The sequence below is a fragment of the Rhododendron vialii genome, chromosome 4a (assembly GCF_030253575.1).
Source record: "Rhododendron vialii isolate Sample 1 chromosome 4a, ASM3025357v1".
NCBI classification, from domain to species: Eukaryota; Viridiplantae; Streptophyta; class Magnoliopsida; order Ericales; family Ericaceae; genus Rhododendron; species Rhododendron vialii.
This window is the reverse complement of record NC_080560.1, coordinates 42,265,752-42,281,023: the sequence shown is the minus strand read 5'-3', so window position 1 is coordinate 42,281,023 and position 15,272 is coordinate 42,265,752. Positions and strand designations below refer to the sequence as shown.

Sequence of the window (15,272 nt, the reverse complement as noted above, 5' to 3'; positions counted from 1 at the left end):
CTATTTAGGATGCATTGTATAAAAGGAAATCTTCTTTTATAAAGTCCAAACCAGAGAGGAAGGGAAAAAGACAGACATTTTTTTTGTTGGCCAAGTAAAAAGGATGGAAAGTGGCGAACATTGTATCTTCCTCCTGTGGACGCAACCGCAATGTTAAACTGTGGCCAGGAAAAAATAAGTGAGACACCTTTAAATCAAATGATCAGAATTGAAAGATTCATCGTACAACATAACATAAAAGTGATCTGTCTCCTTGAGATTTTGAAACTCGGGAGTCCTGGGTATGTCTTGTCCCATTTCGATAATGGACGGTTCAAATTTCATCTCTGCTAAATAAATATGAAATCTGAACCGTCCATTGCCGAAATTGGACGGACCCCCAGGTTCGAGATTTTGTTCATGTTAAGGAGGGGGGTCACAAGTCACAACCTAATACCATACACTGGGTCTCGTTTATAGGATCTCTTACCTGTCACGTCCCGTCCCGGAACGACACCCGAAGTGGGCCCGAACCGACACGACCACGTGGCATTCCACACCAAAGAACAAAATCTAAACGATAAACCATACACATAACAGAGTAAAACCCCAGCGGAAGACTTAACTTTAACATAAACAATGTGTCAACAATTTTACGAACTTACATAACACTTTGTTGCCTCTTATCCTAACATAAGTAATTAAACATTAACAGAGTTTTCCACATAATTAAAAACTTGAAATCATAAAGTACTTGACAACCTTAGTCACAAAATGAGTTTAACAAAAATTAGAGTTTGATCCATTACAACCAACTCGACCCAAAAATACCAACACTCGATACTAATCTAAGTGTCCCCAAAATGCCGACCGGTAGTGGACCAACTCTACGACCACCTGTGACCTGACAATCCAAAAAGGAAAACCAGAGTGTGTGAGATATAGAATACATTCAATAAAATACTACAATACCCGAAGGAATATCTCACTTGAACGTAGTTCACACAATTTCAGCTTATGTACTCAAAAAGACAACACACATATAATCACAACATATGCGGTGGCACGTCTGCCATAATCCCATATACCACAGGAATGGTGTCCCACACATTATGCTCCCAACTACCGTTAATTAGGCGGCATGGCTTACGACATGATGTGCCTCACACACAAACCTTCAGCAGTATAATCAACATCCAACAAACATGCATAACATTAGCTAACTCCCAAATAGCATGATACACAACCACCACCATGTAATACCTTATTGAACATAACCATATCAAACACACTCACCTGTGTGTCGACCGAAGTATGCCAAACTAAAGTTTCGGCACCTCCCGAATGACCGGCTCTTTACCTAGCCACAAGTTAACTCATATTAGTTACTAATTCAACGAATACTTGGCACAATGTTATAAAGCTAATAAGAAGCTAAACAATGTCTAACGGATACAAATATGTCCAAGTTTATACCTAAAAGTATCCCACGATAAGTGTGAAACTCAAACACTACCCAATTCTCCAAAAAGACAACATATTCCACGACCAATCTGTCTTAGAATGATCATAACATTTAATAGGTTTAGAACTAGTTTATGAGACCACCACCGTTAGAAAGTACACTTCCGGTACATGAATTTTGATATAAATTTTGCCCAACATAGTGTCCGGACGACAAAGTTATGTTTGTCCGAAGTTACTGACACAACTGTCTAAGATTACAGATTTTGCACGTCCACCAACTTCAAACCAAAAACTGATTTAACCTATAACAAAACAAGTCACAAACCCTACATATTCTGAAAGGCATATGAGTCTAGTTTCCAAATCAAAAATTGGTGCGCAAACTCGATACCCGAGCTAAAAGATATGACTGTTTTTCCCAAGACATATCAGAGGCACAAATACAAAATCCAGCAGGATCACACCAACTTGTAAATTCCGCCAAACCTAGAATATGCATCTAATAAACCTTAAATTTGGTACACACCATTATCACTCATCAAAGTTCATCCCTGATTTTTTCCTGATTTTTCACAACAAAGGAACCTAGACAAAATCACCCCCGAACTCAGAAATTCTGAGCAGAGCAACACAATTTCCAGCAGAACAGTTTGTGTTCGAAAATTCATAAAAAATCGAATACTTAATACTTTTTAGTAATTTCAACGTCAAAATATCACCAATTTATCAATCTTTCAAACCCAAAAGGACCCATAATCAGGAGGATCGTTTAACCATAAAAAAATTGATGAAAGACGTAGCCCTGTAAGCTGTCTGCTCAAAAACAGGAATCCTACCACAGCCTGGTTTACGATTTTTATCTTTTTCCATATTTCTCAGAAAATTCTTAAAATTTAACATAATACAATAGACACACTATTGAACCCTTAGTAAAAATGCCAGAAATTAACAAGAGAAATTGGGAGAAATATATCTACCCAGGATACTTGTAAACCTATATAAAGATCATCGTGTGCAAGCGAGACCTATTATTAACTTATGTTCTAGTCGCAAATCACCTAAAAACCCTCACAAGTTCTATTGTTTACGGTTTTTAACCCCCAAAACATATAGTTCAATTAAAAGTAATTGAAATACCAAAATATCCGGGGCGGGTATTACATTACCCATTGCCCTTTTGTTCTTGGACCACAATAACAATCTGGTAGGCCATAGACAATGATACAGAAGCATCTGAATGTGCTTCAAAATATTTGCATCACTTCAAAACCTAGCGAAATTCAAAGGAATTTGACATCCGACGACCTGGGGTTGGTAAATATGAGGCCAGAAATTCCATTCTTTTCGATCCACCTTCATTTATTTATTTTTAGAGCTCGTTTGATTGGCTTATTTCAAAATGCAAAGATGGGTGGAGGAATTGCATATCTACTGGACAACCACGATACACATACTAGCACGATACAAAACCAGAAAGAATACCCAAGTAGTAAAAATCACCAGCAGGAACCGAATGAGCACAGCCTGTTCAACGTTTGTAGCTTTACAACATTTGCAATTGTATCTAGCAACCTGCAAAAGTGAGAACAAAATATGCAAACGACAGTCAATTGCGTCTTAGAATTCGATACCCATGCACCGGCTCATCGCATACTCTTTTCATGTTTCTCATAAAGAAGTGCTCACAATTCTTTTGGACATTAGTTTCTGATATCATGACCCTTTAGAAACAGATTCCGCAGACCAAATCAAAAGAAAGCCATGCATGAGAAACAACTCCCCATCCAGGATAAAATCGGAGCACGGGTTATGGAAACCAGACTCCTTGACTTCAGTTGCATTTTCTGAGAATTGTTTCAGTTTCCCAATCTTATCCGAATAAGAGTAAAATGGCAAAAGCTAAATCGATTTCAGTTCTGTAACAGCAATACAGGGTAAAATGACTTGGCTAGAAAACAATATCTAGAAAGACTAGAATTAACATTCTCAGACGTGGCTAGAAAACAACGAATCCAAAAAGTGGAGTTTTTTCTAATTGTCCAAAAAACAGGCTCGTCCTAAGACTCCAAGCAAAACATACTTGGTTCAATGATTGGCCCGCTACTAAACAAGATCCAAAAGCTGGAACTTATAGAGTTTTGAGATTCTGGCCACGAAAGAGTTGAACATAACAGCTCTGAAAGCAAACAATGATGGTCAATAGCATAAAATTGTATCTCTATCAGCTGTTCATCATGGTGTCTCAACAGTTACTTCTTCGCTTTATTAGCTCCCCTGCAAACAAACAAGTTTCTCAGATAAAGATGCTCAATTACGAGAGATGCATAAGTTTAGTTACAAATCACTTTTATGGTTTTACCCAGAAGCTTGGGGTGCAGGAGCAACTGCGGCTGCAGGTCCTGAATCCTGATACCACAAAATAATCATAAGGCCGGACATGCATTGTACAAACCTATGTTTGGCAACAAATTATTTCACAAGATACTACATTTACACGTCCAAATTCTAGAATGCATGCCAGAGTTGATGGGACTTTCAACCGCACCAACAAATACACAAGGCTAACTAATCTACTATTACTCTTTAGTATTCATACAGTCTACCGAAAGTTCATAGGGAGCGCCAAACACCGAAAGTTAAGTAGCTCCTACCTACAGAATAACATAGACAACACAAATTCAAAGCCTCAATTTATCAGATTCATAGATTCAGATATCAACACTTAAGATGAAATAGCAGTTCTCACTGAGCATATGTATGCTTGTGATAGTGCCTAGTGGTCTATATATACATATATACATACATATTTAGAGAAGGGGAGGAGCTTACTGGAGTTGCCATGGATATTTCGTTGGCATCATTGGGATCGAGCCAGACCTTCCCACTCCCACACTTGAGGACAGTTGCCGTCAGCCGCTTCTGAAGCTTCAGCAACCGCTGCGACACCATCGGCCCTCTCTCTCTCTCCCTCTCTCTCTCTGTTGCAAAACCAGAGGGTTTTTCGTGAGAGCAAATGCAGAGGATTTTATAGCATTGATGAAAACCAAAAAAACAAAAAAAAGTACTGGTTTAGGGTCGAATTATCAAGTCGACAAGTTTGTGTTCAAATTTGTTTGGCCAACAAATCGGTGAGTTGATAACCAAGTTACCCAAACCTTTGCCACGTAACCGATTAGCCTTTTCTGGCCAGTTAACTAGGGCACTAAAACCCTGAGGTATTGCAAATTACAACAAAACTTACAACCAACTTGCCACATAGCGTATGGGAGGCTGGGAGCCATCACTTTGATGATCGAAAACATCCACTTTCTATAAAATGTCAACCAAAAAAAAACAATGCCCACATTCTTGTTTATCGGATGTTGATAAATGTATGACTAGAACAACTTTATAAGTTACTAACACACTGAAAATAAATGTGTTCTGATCATGCATTTATCGATATCAGATAATTATGAATTTTGGCATGAATAATATTTTCAAGGTGATGTAAAGGAATGTTTTTGATTATCAAAATGATGGAGCTCAAATGCTAATGTGGCAAATCAGTTATAAGTTTGGTGTAAAAGTAGGAGTGTAAGTAGGCTTTTTCATACTCTCTCCGTTTCTATTTGCTGGTCCCGCTTCGGGAATCCAACTTTTTAAGGAGGCAATATTATTACTTAGCCAGATTTTTCACGTTTCTATTGTAACAACTCATCTCATGCATACTAACTAATATCACAAAGCAGAATGCATCAATCTACTAAACTACTCAAACCCAAGTCCATAAAGCTTAATCCATTTCTTGTCCTCTCAAAATTCTTCTCGATTACCTATATATGATCTAAACTGTTGAGCTGATAAGTACATTTACTAGAACATTCTAAGGATACACCCTGAGAAATTATCCGTTTTTTATCTGTATATTTTGCAAATGCTAATTTCATTAACAGCTGATCTCACGCATGCTGATTAATACTATCACAATCTACAAAACATATACATGCATGTGCTTGTGTGCTTATATGTTATATATTCTTATGTTTTATGATAACTCAGATGTCCGGACCAATTTAGGCACACCAATCCCATTGTTCACTAGCGGAGCCCAAATAAAGCACTAGCCAAACTCCCTATATATGTACAACCTTAGTCACACAACCTTTACAATGGCATGCGCTCGCGCTCTCAATACTCGCGTCGCACTCTCAATCCGCTCTCACGAATTTATTTGTGGGGGGTTTGAAAGACGTTTTCACGTTCACGCTCCTGCACCCGCATTATTTGACCTAGTGTACAACACATAGATACATATATGTAGAGAAAGTGGGGAGGAGCTTACGAGAGTTGGCCAAGGAGATTTTGTTGACCTCATCGGGAGAGATCCAGCACGGCTCGCCGCACTTGAGGACGCTGGCTGCCAGCCGCTTCTGAAGCTTCAGCGATACCATTGCCTCTCTCTCTCTCTCTCCAAAATCAGAGGGTTTTTCGTGAGAGCAAATGCAGAGGACTTTATAGCATTCGGTGAAGGGAGAAAACAACAAATCGGGTGAGGTGAAGCGGGCAGGGCCGGCCCAAAATATTTGGATGTTCTAGGTGAGTGGTGGAATAGTATCTTACATAAATTTTTTAATTTAAAAATAATAAACAGAAATACTTATCTACATATAATTTTCATTTATACTATTCAATACGGTAAATATTCCGGTCTTAATAATTTGTGCGGTTGCAATAATATTTAGCGGATTCAGGTTTGAATCACCGCAGCCCTAATTTATGTGATAGAAGAAATTTTGTTTGCAAAAAGATATTTAAAAAGCGGTTGCAATAATATTCAATGGACTCAGGTTTGAATCACCGCAGTCCTAATTTGTGTAATAGAAGAAATTTTGTTTGCAAAAAGATATTTAAAAAAATACCTTACTAGGATTTGAATCCATACATCTTATGTGGAAGGTAAATATTTTACCACTGAACCACCAAAAGAGTTTGTATTATAATCGCAAACAAAAAATATATATACTTATCTAAGAATGAATGCCTCATTTTTTACCGAAAATATGGTGGCCCAAGGCGGTGGTCTCTTGGGCCTTCCCACTGGCCAAGCCCTGGAATCGGGTTAAAACCCAACCCAAATCTTCGCCATGTATCCGATGAGCCTTTTTTCGGAAAGTTACACTGACCGCCCTGATGTTTCTTACTAGGGCACTAAAACCCCTGAGGCACTGCAAATTACAACATAACACACAACCGATTTGCCAAAAGGATGGAGCTCATATGATAATGAGGCAAATCAGTGATTGGTGTAAAAGTAGGAGTTTGATGAGTTGGCTTTTTCATACTCTCTCCATTCCTATTTGTTGGTTCTGCTTCGGGAATCCAAATTTTGAAGGGGACAATATTATTACTACTTAGATAGATTTTTCACTTTGCTATATTGCCCCTCAATTTTAAAAGTAATTGATCTTAAGAATTCAAGACAGATTAAAAGGCCGTGGTGGTGGGTTGCTGTGCTAGTCTCCCCCGAGGTTTGGATTGTGCAGTCAGGTCCAATAGTGATTTAGCTGCAGGGTTGTTCCTCGATTACAAAAAAAACAAAACAAAAAAAGACAGATTAAAAAAAAATTCACAAACTTCAAAAAATTTAGGCGGTTGATAACAATAGTAGTAAGAGTCAAAATTTCCTTCCTAATTATTGGCGCAATATCTAGCACCGAATTGGAGGTAAGAATGCGCATATATTTGCAAAGTCCGTCTAGCATTCAACTTTGAAGAAGATGGGCCAAAGCGGGAAAGTTTGAACCTTTTTTGAGTTGACTTTTAAAATTGTACATTTACTTTGGAACATACAATAAATAAATAAAAGAAGTGAAGATGCACCATCAAATAGGAATTGAGGTCAAGATTTAGAAAACAAAAAGGAATGAAGGGAGTATAACATATGTAAACAAATATGAATATATTACTACGTTTTTTTTTTTTTTTGGTAAGTTATATTACTATATTACTACGTTTTTATCTACTAAAACTAGAGAGATTTCGTCCCATGCTAACTAAAGAGCCAAGAGCACAAACATCATCAGTTGCCAAGGGCAGATAACCATTGTGGGCAATCCCCTCACCAACTTTCTGACCTAACCGCGCTTTTGTGCCACCAAGTGAGCTGCTCTGTTACATTCACGTTTAACATGAACAAAAATACAATCTATAAAAACCAAGTTAATTAAAAAAAAAAAGAATAATTGAGTTATGGTCTACATAAGCCTCTCCTCGATTGATCGCTTTAACAGCCTATTTGGATGGGGGAGATGGAGGCTGGATTTGTAATCAGCCGGATTTAGAGTCTCAGCCCCACGTAAATCCGGTGCTTGGGAAGCAAAAATTGTTGGCGGATTTGCCCCCAAATTTGCGAACTTGGGATCGAGGTGGATTTGTGAATGACAAGAGTAGTGGGGGGTGTTGTTGAGCAAGCAGAGCTCTGCGTGGTGGTTGAATGACCTCTCTACCCTAGCCTTTTTTTCGTTTGTTACACGTTTGGGTCAAGGGAGAGAGAGAGGGTTTGGATGAATTAGGCTGTGATGAATCGAATTTGGGTTTTGATTTTGGGTTTGGATGAATTCAGCGATTTACAGGAAGAAGAAGAAGAAAGGAGGAATTATTTAGTGTGGCAATACTAGGAGCTTTAGTAATCTAAATAGTCCAAATGCTTCCTAGAATCTTCAGTAATCTAACAGTCCAATTATTTTGGTGTGGCACATATTGTTTAAACATTTGTAAGATAAATTGAAGGTATTTTATTCCAAAATTAATGGTAAATATCAATTTATTCTAATTAATATGAAATAAATCAGTTTTGAGCATTAAAAAATAAAGTGGGGGCAATTTAGTCTTTTGACATCTTATCTCATCATATCCACCCTTCAAATCCTCCTTCTCAAAAAACCATCCAAACACCTCCTTATAAATCCACTTTTCTTAAGTGGTGGGGCCACATTCCTTAACATATATCATCTCTCATTGCATATTCACCAGCAAATCCTACCTCATTTTATATCCACCCAAAACAAATAATTCATCCAGAAGGGCTGTAAACATCTTGTTTCGCATCACCCTTTGGGCCTCCACTCATGACTTTGGATAAGTTCCATTCCAACGCTTTTAACTAATGCCCAGCGTAAGCCCATCGCTTCAATCACTCAATATGTATAATCATTCTGCTTCTATTATTTTGTCTTTCGTCCTATCTCAATCGAATAAAAAATTAATTATAGTATTTAATTGATAATAATATTTATATGCAATATCAAATTTGTTTGACATATCTTAATGAGCTCTTTCAAGCGATTTTTTCAAAATCACCTAAAAAATTTATACTTTGCAAGATGTAATTAATTAAAAAGTGACACAGACTCTCAAAAGGAACTAAAAAATGGAGACGGAAGGAGTATATGTTAGTAATTGGTATATATAGGTAATATACAATATGTTAATCAGATGGACCTATATATGTACGTATATAGGAAAATAATTTTGGCACATAAAAAAGATAAATTTTGGAGTGCCAAAATCATTTTTTGAGTATATAATGTGTATGTATAAGTTGGTATTTTACGTAATTTGTTAGATATGCGAAGGGCAATATAAATCAAAATTTAAAGACTTTATTATATCTCAACTTGTGTCTTCTTAGGTAAAAGTGGAAAAAGAACTTTTTTATGGTGGAGTCGTGAATATATTTTACGGCGCTCAATTGTGCGCGTTCAAAAATATTTTGGACGGTCCGGATTTTAAAAAAAATTTCAATCGAAGAGTTTAAGTGTTTAACCATTAGCTGAAAGAGTTTTTTTTTTTTAAATTCGAACAATTAATTACCGAAATAAATGGCTGAAACTACGCGGAATCGTGAGACACGAGCTAGCCCAAGTGGCCAAGTTGGGCTCACAATAATTTGATTACTCCCCGAAAAAGACGAATAACCTCGCTGACGATGATTGCAGGGGTCAGATGCCGCGAATCAGGAGGAAAATGATGAGCAGTACTAATCAGAGGTATCTCTCAAATCTTAAAGCACAAGTAAATTCTCTCTCATGGAGGAAAAATTCTAGAGGACCCCACTTGGGATTCTCTGAGTTTGGTTCATGTACCTTATGATATGGATTACATCACTCGATTTCCTTTCATGTCATTTTCTCACCCCACCCAACTTTCTTGAAGGTCCTCCATCAAAATTTATTACTTTCTCTGCTCTCGTTGAGTGCATAATTTAATTTACGAGCTTGCGTCATGAATCATGTTACGTTTTCTTAAAGACAGTATTTGCGTTTGCGCACACACTGACAGACAGAATACCCATCGAAAAAAATGTAAAAGAACTAAGAACCATTCTGATTTTGTTTTTGCACGTTAACAAAATCTTCGTAAGGACGGCTTACAAGTTACATGCATGAATTTTTATTTTTTTGGGGGGGTAAGTTATATTAGACCTGAGTAACAGGTCGTGTCGGATCGTGTTCGTGTCGTGTTAGTCGGGTTCATGTCACAAATCACCCAACCCGAACCCAATCCATTTAGAATTCGTGTTTCTCGAGTCGTGTCATTTTTGTGTTTCGTGTCAGAAATGCTCAACCCTAACCCGTTAACTTCGTGTCCAGTTTGTGTCGTGTTATCGTGTCTGTTGCCTAACTCTATATAGAATTATAGATATACCATATATTATGTATATACGTTCGTGTTAATGGGTGACACAGATTAGTAACCGTGTTAATCGTGTCAATTTCGTGTCTCGCGTGTTCAATCCGAACCCAACCCATTTAGAATACGTGTTCTCGAGTCGTGTCATTTTCGTGTTTCGTGTCAGAAATGTTCAACCCTAACCCGCTAACTTCGTATCCGGTTCGTATCGTGTCTCGTGTCCGTTGCCCATCTCTAAGTTATATGCATGAATTTTAGACAGGAAATGGAGAGTGACGAATTTATCAGTTTAAATATTGGACTGATGTAAAAAAAAGTCTAATTATAGGCCAACTACGCACCCAATTGAAGGGATACGCATCTGGTCGTTCTTGAATCTTGACAATGGATTCTATCCGTATAGCGTAGATTCAATGAACCAGTGTGTTGAAAACACGTACCCATTCGGTTTCAACCTTCGTCTTAGAGATGACGATCGACGGCCATGATCGCAATTGTCCTAACAGCTCACCTCATGCACAGTTAACTAATCCCAAATCGGATAAAAATAAAAACAAAAACTAATCCCTAACCGTCAATTAACCAACGATCTTTCTAAAATGCCCTCCGTGACTCAAATGCCACGCATGTGCCATGTCATGGCCACCTTTTGTGCTAAGCTGCAATAAGAAGAGGCGCCACATAGACCAATGTAAGTGCAAAGTGTGTCGTTAAAGCGCCACATATCAGAGTCACAATCTGCTACCTTAAATACGTGTGTAGCGGTGGGTGCGAAGAGCCTTGACACTTTATAATTAGACTATTAGAGCCAAGCTAATAAAACAGACCCATAAATAATTCACCAAAACTTTTCCCAACTAAGTAATGTGGGACAAAATCCATATAAGGGCCTAGACATGAACATTTAGATGGTTGCATTCATTATTTTGTATGCATATTCCACCCTTTCTGTGACTCTGTCCTCAGTTCCATTTTCACTTTTCAACCCCTTTTTTTCTCACTTTCATTCACCTTTTGACAATTAAGAAGTGTTATATATTTTATCCTAGTCAATTTCATCACACGGCATTTCAAAACCTGTCAAACTTCTCAGGGTGTCCCATATGGAAAACCGTGGAACCAACGAATTTGGTGTTGGTGTGGGTGGAAGTTAATTAATAGCAAAATTAATTAACTATATGCAATTGCCAGATTTGACCACCTGTATTTTTCACTTGTTAGGTTAAATAAGAAGCAAAATTAGATTTTGCTTCATCTGATCATGATGTCTTTATCGACAAAACTAATGATGACAAGTACTCCTTCCGTCCTTTATTTAGAGTTCAGTATTTAATTTTGAATTGTTCCTTAATAAGTGTTCATTTTGTAAAGTTAGCGAGTAAAAGTTGGTGCATTGTCTATTTTGTCTCTAAAAGTAGATTCCATTTTGAAAAGTTAGTGCGTAAAAGTGTAATGATGATGGGTAAGTAGAGAAAGTGGAGGAAAAAGTTGATATGAAAGATATAATGATAATGTCTTTTTAATAAGTTGAAATTACGAAGCATGACACTTAAAAATGTACTGAGGGAATAGTAATTTTTCTTGTCTGTTCAAGTTGGAAACAATAGCGAATAGGAGTGTCGCACACAGATGCGTTCAGAATTGTCTGATACACAAGTCTCCTACAATGCATATTATATCCACGGACACGTGAGATGGCTCTGAACTCCTTTATGTGTGAGTTAGTCACTGGATATATGTGCCCCAAGCATTTTCCGTGAGTATATTAGTAGTAGCTTCCTAAAAGGATGCTCTAAAATTCGGAGTACCCTGTTTTTGCATTGCATCTACCTAGATTTGCCATGGTTTTCTGTGGGTGGTCCTACGACGCAACTTGACCTAGTGGGCCAAGCCCAGAACCCAAAAAACCATGTTCTGGGTTTGTTTCAATAAGTATATTTCTTTGATGTAAAATTAGCTGTAAGAACAGTAAAAATAGTTTTTATTTAGGAAAAAGACACTAGTAGTTTTTAGCGAGAGTCCTTCAACTTTTTGAGTTTTTTAGTCATAGGGCCAAAACGTGTTTAGGCACTTTCATAATGTTTTAGAGTGCACTTTCCCACTTTAAGATTTTAGTAGTTTAGACACTTTCATAAGGTACCTTAGAATTTTAGACACTTTCATATACATGGTATCTTAAAGATTTTAGGTACTTTCATAAGGTACTCTACGGTTTTTAGGCACTTTCATAGAGTACCCTAGAGTTTTAGACACTTTTATAAGCTCATTTGTCCTTATGTTTGATTGCAAAAGATGATTGTCCTTGAGCTCAAAAAATATAAAATATGAGGGACTTTTGACTAAGTCTCCCTTCTTTGATTGGCTTCTTGCCAATCTTGGATTTAAGTCTCGGATTCTTGGACACATGATTGTCTTTTATGTTTAGTGATATGATACCGTCAAATCTTTGTTCCTTTAGTCTTTATAATAACATCTTCAAAGATAAACTAAAATAATTTGCCTTTAAAAAAAAAGAGAGTTTATAATAAACTTGAATTCATTTGCATGCATGTCGTTCTCACTTCCCTTCTATTTGCATTCAATTTCTCTCCATTTGAAGGGAAACCAATGCTCCTTCGTACAAGTATTGCCCAACAGTTAGCCCCTTGTATTCATCACAAAATGTATCGAATTTATGAGGTGCAGATAGATTTTGGGACGATGCGCCTCACCTAGGCTCTTTGATAATTTCTCCGCTTCTTCGTCAAAGCGTGATTATGGTGTCCTGTTTAACTCCATTCTATCAAGTGTGTGACATATTCACCAGCCAGTAGCAGCACTAGCTTTGAATTACAAGACAAAAATGTTACCAGTAGGAGTAACTAATCATTCACTAATGCATCATAGATGCGTTTGATTGTCGGATTGTTGCGGTGCTAGAAAGATTGGTGACTAAACCACGTCAAACAGAACTAGAAACGAGAAATTATTCAACAGACTTGATGCACCGGCGTCACGTAATGCCCGAACACAAACTCTATTGAGATGTACGGTAAAGAGGGAGCTGGAAGACATTTGACGGTACCCAAAACCACCCCATAAATTTTCAAACAAAAATGCTACAAACACAACAACTCCCACACAACAACTCACACAACCGTTGACGTCATGCTGACGTCAGCTCAAAAAGACGTCGTTTTGATAATTTAAAAAAAAAAAAAAAAGTAAGTCGCGGAACAGTGCTTTCCCTTTCCCCTCCCCTTCCCCTTTCTCCCTTCTCACGATCAAAATACAGACCAGAGAAAAGAAGAATACAGACGAGAGAAGAAGAGACGGGCTCCGACCACCACCACCACCAGCGACCATCACCCAACCCCAGCGCTCCCCCATAGCCGGCAACCGCCACCACCACCGGCTTCTGGACACCCGACGCTGTTACCTCCACCACGAGGTCTCTCTCTCTCTCCCTCCCTTTTTCTCTGTCCTTGTTTCAGATAGGATATGACAATATCTTCATCCATTTCCTTTCCAGGTTTTCAAAGCCCTAATTTTAGAAAAACCCTAATTTTCGAGCAACCCTAATATCAGAGCAAAGGATTTTTTTGAAAAATTAGGGCAAACTGATTTGTATTAAAATCAAAGAAGTCTCAGGAAGAAGCACAAAATGGGGAAGATTAGTAGGAAAAAATGAGTGATTTATAATTTCGAGATTTTTACCTCTTCAAGTTTCATTCGATTCGATTTTGTTGGAGAAAGTGTAACAACGGTCTCGAGAGAGAGAACACCTTCGTGGTGGAGGTAACAGCACCGGGGTACCCAGAGGCCGGTGGTGCTGTTGGTCGCCGGCGATGGGGTTCGGGTTGTGTTGGTCGCTGCTGGTGGTGGTGGGAGCCCCTCTTTCACACCTCTTATCTGTATTCTGATCGTGAAAAGGGGAAGAGCGACTGATCTGTTCCGCGACTTTCTTTCTTTTTTTCTTTTTAAATTATCAAAACGACGTCGTTTTGAGCTGACGTCAGCGGTTGTGTGAGTTGTTGTGTTCGTAGCATTTTCCTTTTTCAAACATGCATGCAAGTGGTAAAAGTACGTTCTGAAATCTTTCGCAAATCGTGCGAATCTATGTCGGCCTTTGTGCACGTAGACGGAGGGGGAGAGGAAAAGAGACAAGCAACCTCAATGGATGCCACTGAAATTTTAAGGCCCCGTTTGGGCGAAACATTTTTGCCTTTGGATTTTGAACCAATTGTGGGTGTTTGGCCCATAGTTCTGAATACCGTTTCGGACAGAGTACCGGTTTTTCTATTGGTACGGTACATACCGGTACCGGTCAGGTACCGGGTACCGTTTCGAATTTACCGCAACTACAATATATATAATAATTATATATAATTATAATTCAAAAAAATCCCCCATATCATACAATTCATCATAAAATATTTCTAATAGAAATTCTCTAGTCCCACATTGCTTAGTTACAAAACTCTTTTCCACTTTAAATGACTTTGCACACTAGTGAACTTGTGAATGAGAACCCCATAAGAGGTCTCGCGTGCTCGGGAAAATGTGCCGTGGCCGAAGGCAATTTGAAAAAATTGATTCCGAAACCAATTAACCGGGTGCGCGTCACGGGTTATTCGTGCGCAGGAGGGGTGCAAATCCGGGATCTAAGCCTTGCGCACGTACTATGGTTAAGCCTGTGTTTTGCTAAAATTTTTAACAACGTTTTTTTAGTTTTTTTGGGCCTGAAAAGTTTTTTTTTTTTTTTTTTTTTGGGACCAGAAAAAGTAAAAAAAAAAAACTCTGCAAAATTTCGGCCGGAATTTCCGGTCTCCCGATACCGGCCGGTATTTCCCGAAACGGCCGGTACCGACCGGTATTGGGACCGGAACGAAATTGGGGGGTTAGGGTACCGGTTCTTCGTCAAAACGGTATGTACCGGCCGGTACGGAACGGTATCAATAACTATGGTTTGGCCAACAATCAGAAAGCAGTGCAGAGCAGCATCCTGCAAAGCGGTCGTTCAAGCCGTTCATCTCGACACAGACAGTTCGGATCAGTTAAGATTCAAACCGTCGATTACTGAGATGAACAACAAAATTGTAAAATCCAAAAATCACCTCTGGATGAACATGGATGAAGGGCCAGAAGGATTATTTCAGGCACACAAACAGAAA

The 15,272-nt window shown here is 38.3% G+C and overlaps 1 protein-coding gene across 3 annotated transcripts; it reads right to left on the bottom strand.

Annotated features, from left to right (window-relative positions):
- Window positions 1-3,409: 3,409 nt before the first annotated feature.
- LOC131324555 (large ribosomal subunit protein eL19x) lies at window positions 3,410-5,960 on the bottom strand. 3 transcript variants are annotated; one of them, XM_058356550.1, is made up of 4 exons: window positions 5,771-5,960; window positions 4,276-4,424; window positions 3,806-3,852; window positions 3,410-3,720 (listed from the first exon to the last, which is right to left on the bottom strand). In XM_058356550.1, the coding sequence occupies exons 1-4, from the start codon at window positions 5,877-5,879 to the stop codon at window positions 3,696-3,698; spliced, it is 330 nt and encodes a 109-aa protein (XP_058212533.1). In that variant the 5' UTR covers window positions 5,880-5,960; the 3' UTR covers window positions 3,410-3,695. The 3 variants fall into 3 exon arrangements, with proteins under 3 accessions (XP_058212533.1, XP_058212534.1, XP_058212535.1); XM_058356551.1 differs by having other exon boundaries at window positions 4,276-4,422; window positions 5,799-5,960; XM_058356552.1 differs by lacking the exon at window positions 3,806-3,852.
- Between the last annotated feature and the right edge of the window lie 9,312 nt (window positions 5,961-15,272).

Coding starts and splice junctions, on each gene's coding strand:
- LOC131324555 (XM_058356550.1), bottom strand. CDS start 5,879: ATGGTATCGCTGAAGCTTCAGAAGCGGCTGGCAGCCAGCGTCCTCAAG. Junction 3,853..4,275: donor AAATATCCATGGCAACTCCA/GTAAGCTCCTCC, acceptor TTGTGGTATCAG/GATTCAGGACCTGCAGCCGC. Junction 3,721..3,805: donor CCTGCACCCCAAGCTTCTGG/GTAAAACCATAA, acceptor GTTTGTTTGCAG/GGGAGCTAATAAAGCGAAGA.